Genomic DNA, 13,804 nt, shown 5'->3' with positions numbered 1-13,804 from the left:
TATTTTATTAAACCATAGAGACAAGATTGATTATAAACCAGCAGACTACCACAACTAAATTCTTACTTTACCAAATTTATCATTTAAATTTATAATGATACGATGTACTAAAAGGGGAAAAAAGTATCATTTTAGTCCTGAGTTTTTAAGAATAGGTGTAGTTCTTAATGTTTTAAATTGACCATTTTAGTCTTTAAATTTTTAAAAATAGGTTTAAAAGGTTTCTCAACTAATAAAGGGCAAAATGACTTCGAAAAAATATTAATTTTTCAATCTTTCCACTTCTCTCTCTTCTTTTATGCTCTTTTCTCCTCTCTCCTCCCTCTTCCATCTCCGTCTCTCTTTGTCTGTCATTTTTTCGTTGAAGAAAATGATGAAATTTGCTCACTTTTCTTGCTTCTTCCTCTCATCTAGTTTATACTAGTAAACTTTCTAACTTTATGACTTCCTTTTCTTTTTCTTTTTCAGTTATATTTCAAACACAAATTTCTAATACATTTAAATCATTATGTCCAAAACTTTTTTAAAAAACATTTTAATACATAGGCACAGAAAATAATTGACTTAAGCTCATGCCTAGTAACTATTTCAGTTATTGAACAAATCATATTCACCAAATTTAGATAATCAATGTCCTCATATTCATCGAATTCTCTGTTTGAGGGAGCTAAAAAAAGGAGACAAATCGAAATTATTAGTTGGTTCGTTTGGATACATTTTGTTGGTTTCAATCAAATGGTTGCTCGGTTTCAAAATTTTGGTTTTGCATTGAATTTTTAACTAAAATAATGGTTTTAGAAACTAACTTGAACATCGACTTACATTCTTATCCCTTTCTAGGGAATCAAAAACTAAGAAGCATGCAAGGGTGGAGAGTGAACAAGAGAGATGAAAGAAATGGAAGAGATATGAGAAAAAAATGAGGGAGAAGTGAGCAAATTTCATAAATGTCTGACAAAAAGAGATAGAGATGGAGAAGTAGAAATGTTAAAAAAAACTTATTAGGTTGAAAAATATCCGAATAGACGGGGAATGAGCAAGGGGAGAGTGGGGGACGGGGGATATTCCTCATCCCTGATCCTACCATGTTCTCGCCTCGCCTCGACTCTCGTATATAAATTATAAATAAATATATTGTAGACTTTGTTAGAATAATTATGAAGGTTTTAATTATTTAAGTTTAAGATTTTATTACTTTAATTTGTTAGATGTTGTAATATTTAAGATAGGATGTTATAATTCTTGATTTTAAATTTTTACAAATTATGATAATTTAGTATTTTAATTATATCTTTTTAAATTACATGTGTATTATTGTTTTTATTAGAAAAATTGAAAATATTTATCTAAATGAAAATTGTATTGGATTTGTTTAAAGGGATTGAAATATATATTTAATTGAAATACAAAATTATTAGAAAACAATAACTGCGAAGAATTTTACTCGTAGGGAACTCGATCCTGCATAATCTTCGTAGGGTATCCCTGAAAAAATTTGCGAGGATGAGAAATGAAATAGAGACAGGGGAAGGTTTCTCCATCTCCGTCCTGTGGACATCTCGACAAAGAAGAGAGGGCAATAGAGAGTAGGAGTGGACAGCAAAATCGCTTAAACCGAACCGAGCTGAACCGATTTATAAGCAAAATCGAAAAAATCGGTTCGATGCGATTCGTTGGAATGTTAAAACTGAATTTAAACGGTTTGGTTTGGTTCTAAGTTTGAAAACCTGTTTCTAAACCGAACGAACTATTTGAATATAAATATATTAAATAATATAAATTAATAAATAAAGTATATAATATATATTAAATAAAAAGTTTTCTTTCTTCTTCGGCAGTTCCAAGGCTTTCTTCGCACTTTTGTTTCTTTAGGGTTTGTGGTCGCCACTCTTCAGTCTTCGTCTTCACTCTTCATTTCAGCTTCAGTTTGAGTTCGAGTCCGAGTGTTTGTCTTCAAGTTCCAAATCATTTACAGTTTTCGTCTTCGAGTTCGAAATCGAGGTTTCGTCTTCCCTCAATCTTCAGCCGATTCCATTTATTCGTCCTCTTCATCTTCAGCCGATTCCTTCTCTTCGTCTTCCCTCAGTCTTCACTAAGAGAAGCTGATTCACGAAACCGAATGGAACTGGTTCGATTCGAATCGCACAAACGGTTTATTTCGATACTCTATATAAATAATATCGATTCAGTTCGGTTTGACCTCTAAACCGAATTGATTTCACGAGGAAGGAAGAGGGGAGAGAGAAGTGGGAAAAGTTAAAAAATAATATTTTTTGTCAAGTGATCTTAATACATCATATTTTTAATGAATTATATATTTAAATTTAATAGAATTATTAGTTCAAGGACCTCTTAAATCAATTCTTGAAAATTCGTCTATAAGAATATTTTTCAAAAAAATAAAAAATAAAAAAGTTAAAAAACCGAAAAAAGAGAGGACGAAAGAGTACAGTCGCAGACCATAAATCGTTACGGGAAAGCAAACAAGAACGATAGAACAAACCTATCAAGTATAGCATTTCGATCGCTTCAGCTGCGGTTAAGACTTTGATGATGATGATTAAGGTTCCTCATGTCGCGTTCCGTCGGGTTCTTCCACTGTTCGTTCACCACAACCAACCTTTTTCGGTTGTCTCCCGGCAAATCACTTCCAACTGTGTCTGCAACGCCGCCGTTGTCGCCGCAATTACCTCCACATCCACCACTGGCGTCCGTAGTAAGAGCAGTAATCTTGCGAGATATAGCCGTTCTAATGGAACGTTCCCAAAATGGGGTTCGAGTCGGAGCTTGAGCATTAGAGCCACTCAAGTGAATGAATCTGGATCTATTGATTCTCCACTCATGAAGTCAATGGAGAACAAGGTAATTTTTTTTTTTTTTTATAGTTTTTGGTTTCTTCATGGTTTTATGTTTATATTTTTCTACGTTTTCATCTATTTGAGCAAACCAGTGCGTATGCTATTTGAGGGAAATTAGGGCAAGTTACTAAGCTAATTTAAGAGGAATGGAATCTCCCGGTCGATTCTAGTTCATAAATGTTCTTAGTAGCACCGCAATAAAGAGACCTTAACGCCGATTTTATGTGATAATTTTGCTCATCTTTTGTTTTTGTTTTAACATGTTTGTTACCAAACTAGTGATTTTCAGCTTCTTTTCTGCAAATGCGTATTTGATTGTAAAATGGATGTAGTTTGTTTTTCTCGCTTCAATATATTATCAAATATCAACCAAGTTGTTTAGTTCTAGGCAGAGCCATGTTATTAGAAGGGCCACGAGCACAGCTGGTTGACTTGTTCATATCGAGGTCACCTGTGCCCAAAGTGGCATATGTAGAAATCGATGACATACTTGATCAAAGATCAATTTATTCTCCAAAGAAAAGGATCTGTTCTTCAATCATATACAAATAGATTTATATACTCAACCAATCGCTACTACAGTTTAGCTAGCTACTAGGAAAACCAATATCTGCCGTGAGCAACCAGAGATTCCAGCATATCAATTCAAGAAAACAATTCCAACACCCAATACAACCCGTCGAATGTGCACATGTCGACAATTCCCGCTAGTCATACTCGGGTATGCTGACAATCCTAACTAGACGTCCACGAGATATGCTAACAAATTTTCCGGGTATAGTTCTAGTTTCCAATCAAATACATGCATCCACACAATTTCAGAAAACAGTCAAAAGTATCGGAAAATCACAAGAAGAAAACATACTTTTCGATCATGCCACCGATTTCCAAACCATACTTGTATACATACATATTAGATATATATATATATATACTATACATACATATTAGATATATATATATTATATAATATACATACATATAATATATAATAATATATATATATAATATATTATATTATATATATTTATATATATGTAACCATATAAACATATAAATTCACAAAGACATAGAAAGTAAAACCACTCACTATTCTTTGGTCCAGTTTCTAAGTTCCTCGGTCTCCTAACTCCGTCTAAATTTCAAGCCTGTATTAATCCAATAGTTAACTTAGAATCCCGCGTTTAGGATTAAAAATAATCTTAAAACATCCCCTTAACCCAAAACCTAGGTCACCAACCCTAAGGGGGTGTTTGGGGTGAGGAGTGAAATAGTAAGTAAGGAGTTATGAAGTCTAGGGAGTTATGAACTCTTGGGGTCCACAGTGTAAGGAGTTGATAAGATGTAAAATTGATGTTTTTTAGTAGTGGGACCCACAAACTCCTTAGGCCAAACAAGGAGTGGAGTTCACAAACTCTTACTTCCTTACTCCTACTTCTCAACTCCTTGGGCCACACCCGCCTTAAAAGACTCAAACTAAACCTTTAGATGGAAAATAACAGTTGTGGGCATAGGGTCTTGTCTCCATAACACAGTTGGACATAAGGTAGCTTGGACAGTTTGATGTTGGGTACAAAGCAGCTCCTACTCAATGCATAGATGAACTTCCTCAATGCTAGGATGGCTTCTTCAGTGCATGGTCCTTCCCAACTTTCTCTAATGACCTCCCTTTTGAGCCTTTTTCAGAGGATTTTTGAGTTTGGAATGAAATGAGATCCTCTAAGGGTATTTATAGGCTTCAACAAACCATCCTCGTCATCCTTCCCTACCCTCAATGCATGATGCCTCCTCCTTTCATACAATCTAAGTGTCCTTCTCAGATTGAGCCAATGCATAGCTCTTGCCACCACCTACTTGCATGTAAGCATGTTATGCCATCACCTAACCATGTCCAATGCATGCACCCCCTTTGAAGTGACTATCCCTCGTTTTGCATGCTCAACTTTGCATCTCCGTTATCCAACTCCCACTTAGATTAACCAAAACTTCACCTTGCAAACCAACCATTAAGTCCACGCATAGGCACTTACCTTGGGCGTATGGGTCCCCTTCCATGCGTCCAACTTCCCTCCATCTTCCTGTTCTTATCCCTCGCTTCCTTCTTGTAGCATGATGTCCTCCTTTGGTTATACCTTAAGTGTGCAAATACATCCACTATGCGCCCATTTTCCCCCTTATGCGCCCAACTTCTAGGGTTTCATTACTTGTGGGCCACATGCTACTCAATACCTAATCACATTCTTCCTTGGACCACCCCATGCGTCCACCTCTTCCCCTACGCATCCAACCTTCCTCAATTTCATTCTTCCTTGGTTTTTATTTCCTTTTCATGACACAACTTCCTCCAAAGCATAGCCATGCGTCCAGTTTGCCTTTTTCCCTTCAAGGTATGCGTCCAACCTTTCTTCCCTATGCATCCAACCTCTCTTGGTGATGCATCGTTCAATGCATGGTTCGTTTAATATTTAACCAACTCTTCCCTGGAAGTCCACCTAACCCTAATTCTCCCAAAAAGATCCTTCCATGCGTCCAACTTCTTCTAGCATGCGCCCAAGTAGGTCATCTCTACCCTAGTATGTGCCCAAGTCTCCTCCTCCTCCCACAATGTATTCAACTTAAGATAACGTATCTAAGGTTAGACCCCTACTCGTAGCATAATGCTCCTAGCACTGGTCTTTATTCTCCTAGCTTAGCTTCTTATTCTCATAGTATAACACCTCTTGCTCATAGTATAGCTCCTCTTGCTCATAGCATAACTTCTCATGATCACAACATAGTTCCTTCCACTCATAGTATAGTTCTTCATTTTTATAGCATATTTTCCAAGATGTCTTTCACATTCAAGCTGACTTTCCTCCCCTCATATTGCGTTCAAATTGTCCAACTAAAGTGTCATGGAAGTCTTCCTATGCGCCCAACCTACCTCTACTTTGTGTCCAACATTATGTATCCAAGGTAATCTTTGCATGCTATGAGTTTATGCTATAATGCTATACTATGAATTTACTCACTTGGCTATGCTATGACCTATGCTATGAGTTGAATCCCTTACTAACACTTAGTCAATGTTTCCCTCTTTACTATGTTATAGCTTCAACTCTTACTTTTATAGCATAGTTTACATACTTTGCCAAATTTTTTACTTCAACCCATTAAGCTTCCAGTTTTCTCCTTACAACTTGTCCATAACACTTTTTCCCAAAACTTAATCCCAGAATTTTACTACTTAATAATTTTTCCCAAGCACTTAACACTTTTTATACTAGGTAAGGGCTTATAGATTTCTACCCCTTAAAGAATTTTGTCCTTGAAATTCCATTTGCAGTTTAATAATAGCTTATGAAAATAGATTTTATTTAGAAAAAACAAGTTTTTTCCGGATGGTAATTACATACTTTAACATTTACAGTTCTGGGATTTTACCCTTGTTTTCTGGTTTTTGCTCTAATTGAGTCATGGCATACAGTTTCCCTGGATGCTGAGACGATTCAACTATTCCCTTTTGCTTTAACCCGCCTGGTTGTCTTCCACCTACCGTCAATGGTCCTACTCCTTGATTAACTATTTGGGAAGTGGCCCTTCTATCCCCAATCACTAGTTGTGGACATTCTCTTTTGAAGTGTCCAGTTTGTCCACAATTATAACAGACATGCTTTCTCAGGACACTTATTACCCCAATGATACCTGTTACAGTTTGGACACTTGTTAGGTACTTAAGCACCTTGGAGAACCACACCCCAAAGCTAGCTATTGGGGTGGGAGAGCCAAGCCATTACCACATTGGTCATCCCATTCTAATCAATGTAGGACAAAAGCATCCCATTCTAACTAATGTGGGACAAAGGCATCCCATACTACCTTGGTTCCTAACAATACCTCATCCTCGGAAAGCCGACGTCATGGCGGCTGCTCCGGTGGTACTTCACTCAGCCACACCCGGTCAGAACCTTCCGTCGGTTCCACTCTGGAACGTCGACAATTGGCTCTAATACCATTATTAGGTACTTAAGCACTTTGGAGAACCACACCTGAAAAGCTAGCTATTGGGGTGGCCCACTTAAGTACCACATTGGTCATCCCATTCTAACCAATGTGGGACAAAGGCATCCCATACTACCTTGGTTCCTAACATAGGGTCTCCTATAATCAATAACGACTGACTTGGAGTAGCGTCTTCTAGAAGATTTGTTTGTTTGACTAGCTCCTCCCAATCCAAACTTTGGAGCACCTTTATTTTTAAATGTTCCTCTGTTTGCTACCGGAAAAGAAAGAAGTGGGAAGTTTGTTCCAGGAGTAGTAAACAAATGAACATTTAAAAATATAAGTGTTCCAAAATTTGGATTGGGAGGAGCTAGTCAAACAATCTTCTAGAAGACACTACTCCAAGTTAGTCGCTATTGATAATAGGAGACCTTAGTGCCCAAATTGTAACAGGTATCATTGGGGTAATAAGTGTCATGAGAAAGCATATGTCTATTATAATTGTGGATAAACTGCACACTTCAAAAGAGAATGTTCACAACTAGCGACTGGGGATAGAAGGGCCACTTCCCAAATAGTTATTCAAGGAGTAGGACCATCGACGGTAGGTGGAGGACAACTAGACAGGTTAAAGCAAAAGGGAATAGTTGAATCGTCTTGGCATCCAGGGAAACTGTATGCCATGACTCAATTAGAGCAGAAACTAGAAAACAAGGGTAAAATCCTAGAATTGTAAATGTTAAAGTATGTAATTACCATCCGGACAAAACTTGTTTTTTCTAAATAAAATCTATTTTCATAAGTTATTATTAAACTGCAAATGGAATTTCAAGGACGAAATTCTTTAAGGGGTAGAAATCTGTAAGCCCTTACCTAGTATTAAAAATGTTAAGTGCTCAGGAAAAATTATTAAGTAGTAAAATCGTGGGATTAAGTTTAGGGAAAAAGTATTATGGACAAGTTGTAAGGAGAAAATTGGAAGCTTAATGGGTTGAAGTAAAAAATTTGGCTAAGTATGTAAACTATGCTATAAAGGTAAGAGTTGAGTAATTTACATCTTACTGGAAATTTCATTATTTTAACAACTACTTATTACAATACTTTTTATTTCTTTACCGGGTAGGTTTTTGAGTAATTTACATCTTACTTATGTATTTTATATTTATAGGTTACATTTCTTATCATTCCTCCGCTTTTTCTTTTCCTTTTACTGTTATCCCAAGTTTTTCCTTTGGTTTCCACGAACACTTCTCCAAAGAATGTCCCTGTTGTAGACAAAAGAAACAAAATTTTCTGTATCTTCCTTGTATGAACTTTCCATATTGTCTTCAGTATCTATATTATAAGGGATATCAGCAGTTGTCAACTTAACATCATTCGTTGTACGACTAGATCCCTCTGTTATATGAATCTTCTTTAGAATAATTTCATGATTTTTCTCAATCCGGAATCCGTTGTGCCGGTTACCCGAAAATGTATCTTTTTGTGGTGGATTGCTTCTACTTATCTACTTCTATTTGTCTTTACCTTTTCGTTGATCATGGACACAATTTTTCCAAAGGTGGCCTCTTTGACCACACTCAAAACAAGTTCTTGATGGTACCAAACAAGGTCCTATATGTTCTCCTCCACATTTAGAACATTCCGGTACAGTAGCGCGTCTAATCTACTCTTTCAATTCAGGATCCATGTAGGGACAGGGGCTCCATCGAGTCTTTCGGTTTTCTTTGGACATCATGGTAGAACTAACACTACATCTTATTTCAAATTGTCATCTTGATCTATCACTTAAGTACGTGTTTCCTACAATAACAATTAACTTGAGATTATAATGATCATTTAGTTCCAAGGAATTCATGTTTCCACTATCTTTTAAGTCACTTATTCCTTTCGATCTAATCTTTCCTGGATTTCTTCCAAGTTTCTACAAACCCTTATTTTGACTTTTCCTACCCTTTCCTGGTTTTATGTAAACCTTTACCCATTGTATTTCTAGGTTTTTGTCCTATGGCTCGACCTTTTTTTACCATACTACACATGGGTTTTTCCTGAAAATTTTAGGCCTTTCGAGCCAGGACCAACTCTATTTCCCCGACATTCTGCCTAAATTACCCCAGAACATTTTGCTCTGGTACCAACTTGTCACACTCTCTCCCGAACTTAACCCTTTCGCCCAGGAGAAGGTGTGAAGACTGCGAACCTTACTCTTTTGTAATATATGTTGTCCACTACCTTGTTCTTATCAATCACATCTCAAGTCGGAAATGTTTTTAAAAGAACTTATTTCATTTGGAATATTAATATTCACACAAGGTCAGGGTTATAGGCCATGTATAATCATATTTTAGTTTCTAACCTAACCCCTAGGATGCGATGATCCTAGAAATCACTCTGCCAACAGACTCTATCTTCTAGTGGCACTCCGATGCATCCTTCTCTTGCTATCGGGGGGGAACAAAAACATTTAGAAAACATGAGCTGGGAAAGCTCAATGAGTGGTATGTTTTATATGAAAATAGGTTTAAATTGAAAAAAATTTGCACAGACAGTCAATCACAGAATCACACTAAAGTATGAATGACCTCAGTCTGGTAACTGAGATAATGTTGGCATGATCATATGTTTCTCCAGAAATGCAATGTTCCAACAAACCATCAAGTCAAGGAAACAATTCCAGTACCCAATACAACCCCCCAAATGTGCCATGTCGACAATTCCCCCTAGTCATACTCGAGTACGCTAACAACCCCAGCCAGATGCCCACGAGATATGCTAACAAATTTCCTGGGTACAGTTCTAGTTTTCAATCAAATACATGCATTCACACAATTTCAGAAAACAATCAAAGTACAAAAAATCACAAGAAGAAAACATACTTTCCGATCATGCCACGGATTTCCGAACCATACTTGTATACATATATATATATATTACCATACAAACATATAAATTCACAAAGACATAGAAAGTAAAACCACTCACTGTTCTCCGGTCTGGTTTCTAAGTTCCTTGGTCTCCCAACTCCATCTGAATCTCAAGCCTGTATTAATCTAATAGTTAACTTAGAATCCTGTGTTTAGGGTTAAAAATAATCTTAAAACATCATCTTAACCCTAAGCCTAGCTTACCAACCCAAAAAGACTCGAACTAAACCTTTGGATGGAAAATAACTGTGGGCGTAGGGTCTTGTCTCCACAACATAATTGGGCACAAGGTAGCTTGGACAGCTTGATGTTGGGCGCAAAGTAGCTCCTACTCAATGCATAGATGATCCTCCTCAACTCAAGGATGGCTTCTTCAACGCATGGTCTTTCCTAACTTTCTCCAATCACCTCCCTTTTGGGCCTTTTTTAGAGGATTTTTGAGTTGTGGAATGAAATGAGATCCTCTGAGGGTATTTATAGGCTTCAACAAACCATCCTCGTCATCCCTTCCTACCCTCAACGCATGACACCTCCTCCTTTCATACAATCTAAGTGTCCTTCCCAGATTGAGCCAACCCATAGGTCTTGCCACCACCTACTTGCATGTAAGCATGTTGTGCCATCACCTAATCATGTCCAACGCATGCCCCCGACCTACTTGCATGTAAGCATGTTGTGCCATCACCTAACCATGTCCAATGCATGCCCCCTTGAAGTGGCTATCCCTCGTTTTGCATGCTCAACTTTGCATCTTTTTCATCCACCTCCTATTTAGATTAACCAAAACTTCACCTTGCAAACTGACCATCAAGTCAACGTAGAGGCATTTACTTTGGATGCATGGGTCCCCTCCCATGCGTCCAACTCCCCTCCATCTTCTCGTTCTTAGCCCTCATTTCCTTCTCGTAGCATGTCCTCCCTTGGTTATACCTTAAGTGTGCAAATACATCCACTATGCGCTCACTTTCCATCTTATGTGCCCAACTTCTAGGGTTTCATTACTTGGTCTACCACATGCTACCCAATACCTAGTTACATTCTTCCCTAGACCACCCCATGTGTCTACCTTCCCTTATGCATCTAACTTTCCTTAATTTCATTATTCCTTGGTTTTTATTCCCTTTTCATGACACAACTTCCTTCTTTGAATTCATAGCATAGCTGTGTGTCCACTTTGCCTTTTTCCCTTCAAGGTATGCGTTCAACCTCTTTTGGTGATGCATTGTTTAATGCATGGTTTGTTTAATACTTAACCAACTCTAAGCTAGAAGTCCACCTAACCCTAATTCTCCCAAGAAGATCCTTCCATGTGTCTAACATCTTCTAGCATGTGCCCAAGTAGGTCATCTCTACCCTAGTATGCGACCAAGTCTCCTCCTCCTCCCACAATGTGTTCAACTTAAGATAATGTATCTAAGGTTAGACCCCTACTCGTAGCATAATGTGCCTAGCACTGTTCTTTATTCTCCTAACTTAGTTTCTTATTCTCATAGTATAGCTCCTCTTGCCCATACATAGTTTCTTATGCTCATAGCATAGTTTTCTCATGATCACAACATAGTTCCTTCTCTTATAGCATAGTTTCTCATTTTCATAGCATAGTTTCCAAGATGCTTTCACATCCAAGGTGATTTTCCTCCCTTCATATTATGCTCAAATTGTCCAACTAAAGTGTGATGGATGTCTTCCTATGCGTCCAACCTACCTCTATTATGCGTTCAATGTTATGTATCCAAGGTAATCTTCCTATGCTAGAGTTTATGCTACAATGCTATGCAGTATGCATTGAATTTACTCACTTGACTATGCTTTGACCTATGCTATGAGTTGAATCCCTTACTAACATTTTGTCAATATTCCCATATAGATTCAACTCTTACCTTTATAGCATAGTTTACATACTTAGCCAAATTTCTGACTTCAACCCATTGAGCTTCCAATTTTCTCCTTACAACTTGTCCACAACACTTTTTCCCTAAACTTAATCCCACGGTTTTACTACTTAGTAATTTTTCCCGAGCACTTACCACTTTTCTATATTAGGTAAGGGCTTACAAAAGCTGTGCAATCCTTGGCTTGAATTTTATTGAAACTAGTCTGGTAAAGTGTATTTGAATGGAAATTGTTATTTCTTTCTGGAGTTTTTTCGTCAGAGTTGTGGCTCTCTCTTACAAGGTGATTAAATTTTTGTTTATTGAGTTGACTTTGCAAATTTCTTCATCAGATTAAGGATCAACTAGATGCACAATCTGTGTCGGTAAAAGATGCTTATGGGGATGGACGACATGTTAGGTGAGGACTTTTTACCTATAATTGCTTTTCTATGGTAGCTTAGTATAAGAAAGCTTGATTTCTCCAGAATGCCTGTGAAATTTTATATGCTGGCCAGAAGAAAAAAAAAACAAGGAAAATTTTCTTTTCTTCCATTTGTTCCTGATTCACGTTTTGACTTCTTATAAAATTTGTTTGCCTTCAAAATTCAAATCATGGTGCTTAAGACTCCAATCATCCAGAGCTCGTTAGCAGGGGTTTTTTTTTTTTTTTGGTTCTTTTGGCAACCAAACATTAAAAAGATTACAAAATAAGTTAAAATGAGACTTATGTATAAATGGAATGCAGATTGTAAATGACTGAAACTTACAAGATAACCAAGTAACTCGAGGTACTTAGACCCTTCCCTCTTGAGGCCTCTCTCAAGTCCTAATTCACTCACCAAGATAATACCTATCTTCCCTATTCTCTTTCTCTCTATTTATAATCATATTCCATAATTAACTCCTCTATCTAATTACTAATATACCCTTAATATCCCTATAATATCCTAATACTATTCCTATTGGAGATCGATAGGCTTATACCCAACAACCTTTTTGGTATCTGTTTCTTGCCCACTCACAAGTCCATGACCTATGCCTATGGGTTTGCTATTCTTCAAATCTCTAATATTTCCAGTTTAAACTTCAACATTTTTCACAAGGATGGTCCCTCTCCCTGGCTTATTTGAAGACTTCCCATTCTTGTAAATGATTGATGTCTCCAACAGCATTGTCCAGCTGGTCAAGGTAATAGTTTCGATCAAAAGTGGGAGGATTGAATCTCTACCTCCACACGTATTGTTGAACTAAAAAAAAATAATTCTGAGCCTCCAACATAATTCCCTAATAAATTAATCAAATGTCTTTCTTTATATCTGTTTTACCTACTTTGAACATCCATGGTACACTCCTCTTAAAGTTACATTAGAAAGGCATATTGGTTGAGGAGTTTCCTGTAGTTGCATGTTATGTTGAAGTATAGTTGGCTTCATAAGCCATATCCAAAAAACAAGTGAAGATGAATTGATACCCAATTAAGTTAATTTTGGTTGCAGCATTGATGTTGTTTCTTCAGCCTTTGAGGGACAGACGGCTGTGAATAGGCAGAGGATGGTGTACAAAGCTATTTGGGAGGAGCTACAGAGCACAGTGCATGCAGTGGATCAAATGACGACCAGAACACCTGCTGAAGCAGCAGCTCACAATTCATAAACTCTCAAAGTTTGTCCAAGCCTTCTTATCTTTGCCAATAAATGTCTTATAAAAAATAAGTTATGCTCATATTATTCCTTTTCAGCTCTTGATTAATGTTTTTAATCTTCGATCTTACATTCATTGCTTCTTTTGCATGGGTTCCCCCCCGTAAATCTTCCAAATTTGAAGCTTTCTTTGTCCAATGCATTCATCAGATTGTTTCCCGTTCTTTTTCTTATGGACATGGGCCACTTCGCATTAGTAGCCAACCTTCAAACAAAATAAGAGCTCATGAATAATTTAAAAAAAAAAAAAAAAAAAAAAATTTAAACAAATGCCATCGATGTCAAAAGAGAAATAAGACTCTATTGTCTCTATTTTCCCAAAAAACACCCCACAACAAAGCGCACGTCGACTTGCCACCAGAACTCTCATCTATATTTTATCTAAGTTTGAGGGTCCAATTTCAATATTTGTACAAATTTAAAGATTCAATTTTTATAATTAAAAGTTTGAGAGTGTAATTGCAAGT

General features: G+C 37.0%; 1 protein-coding gene across 1 annotated transcript; it reads left to right on the top strand.

Annotated features, from left to right (window-relative positions):
- Window positions 1–2,550: 2,550 nt before the first annotated feature.
- Window positions 2,551–13,486, top strand: LOC120092442 (protein BOLA4, chloroplastic/mitochondrial). The gene is made up of 3 exons (XM_039050530.1): window positions 2,551–2,862; window positions 11,988–12,055; window positions 13,134–13,486. Exons 1-3 carry the CDS (start codon window positions 2,551–2,553, stop codon window positions 13,288–13,290), a joined length of 537 nt encoding a protein of 178 aa, XP_038906458.1. The 3' UTR covers window positions 13,291–13,486.
- The last annotated feature ends 318 nt before the right edge of the window (window positions 13,487–13,804 follow it).

Source organism: Benincasa hispida, chromosome 12 (genome assembly GCF_009727055.1).
Source record: "Benincasa hispida cultivar B227 chromosome 12, ASM972705v1, whole genome shotgun sequence".
Taxonomy (NCBI): Eukaryota; Viridiplantae; Streptophyta; class Magnoliopsida; order Cucurbitales; family Cucurbitaceae; genus Benincasa; species Benincasa hispida.
The sequence above is the reverse complement of the archived record's forward strand: the minus strand, read 5'-3'. Positions and strand labels throughout refer to the sequence as shown.

Excerpts from the sequence above, each read along its gene's own strand:
- LOC120092442 (XM_039050530.1), top strand. The coding sequence starts at position 2,551 with ATGATGATGATTAAGGTTCCTCATGTCGCGTTCCGTCGGGTTCTTCCA. Across the intron at positions 2,863-11,987 it reads TGAAGTCAATGGAGAACAAG|ATTAAGGATCAACTAGATGC; the intron begins GTAATTTTTTTT and ends TTTCTTCATCAG. Across the intron at positions 12,056-13,133 it reads GGGGATGGACGACATGTTAG|CATTGATGTTGTTTCTTCAG; the intron begins GTGAGGACTTTT and ends TTTTGGTTGCAG.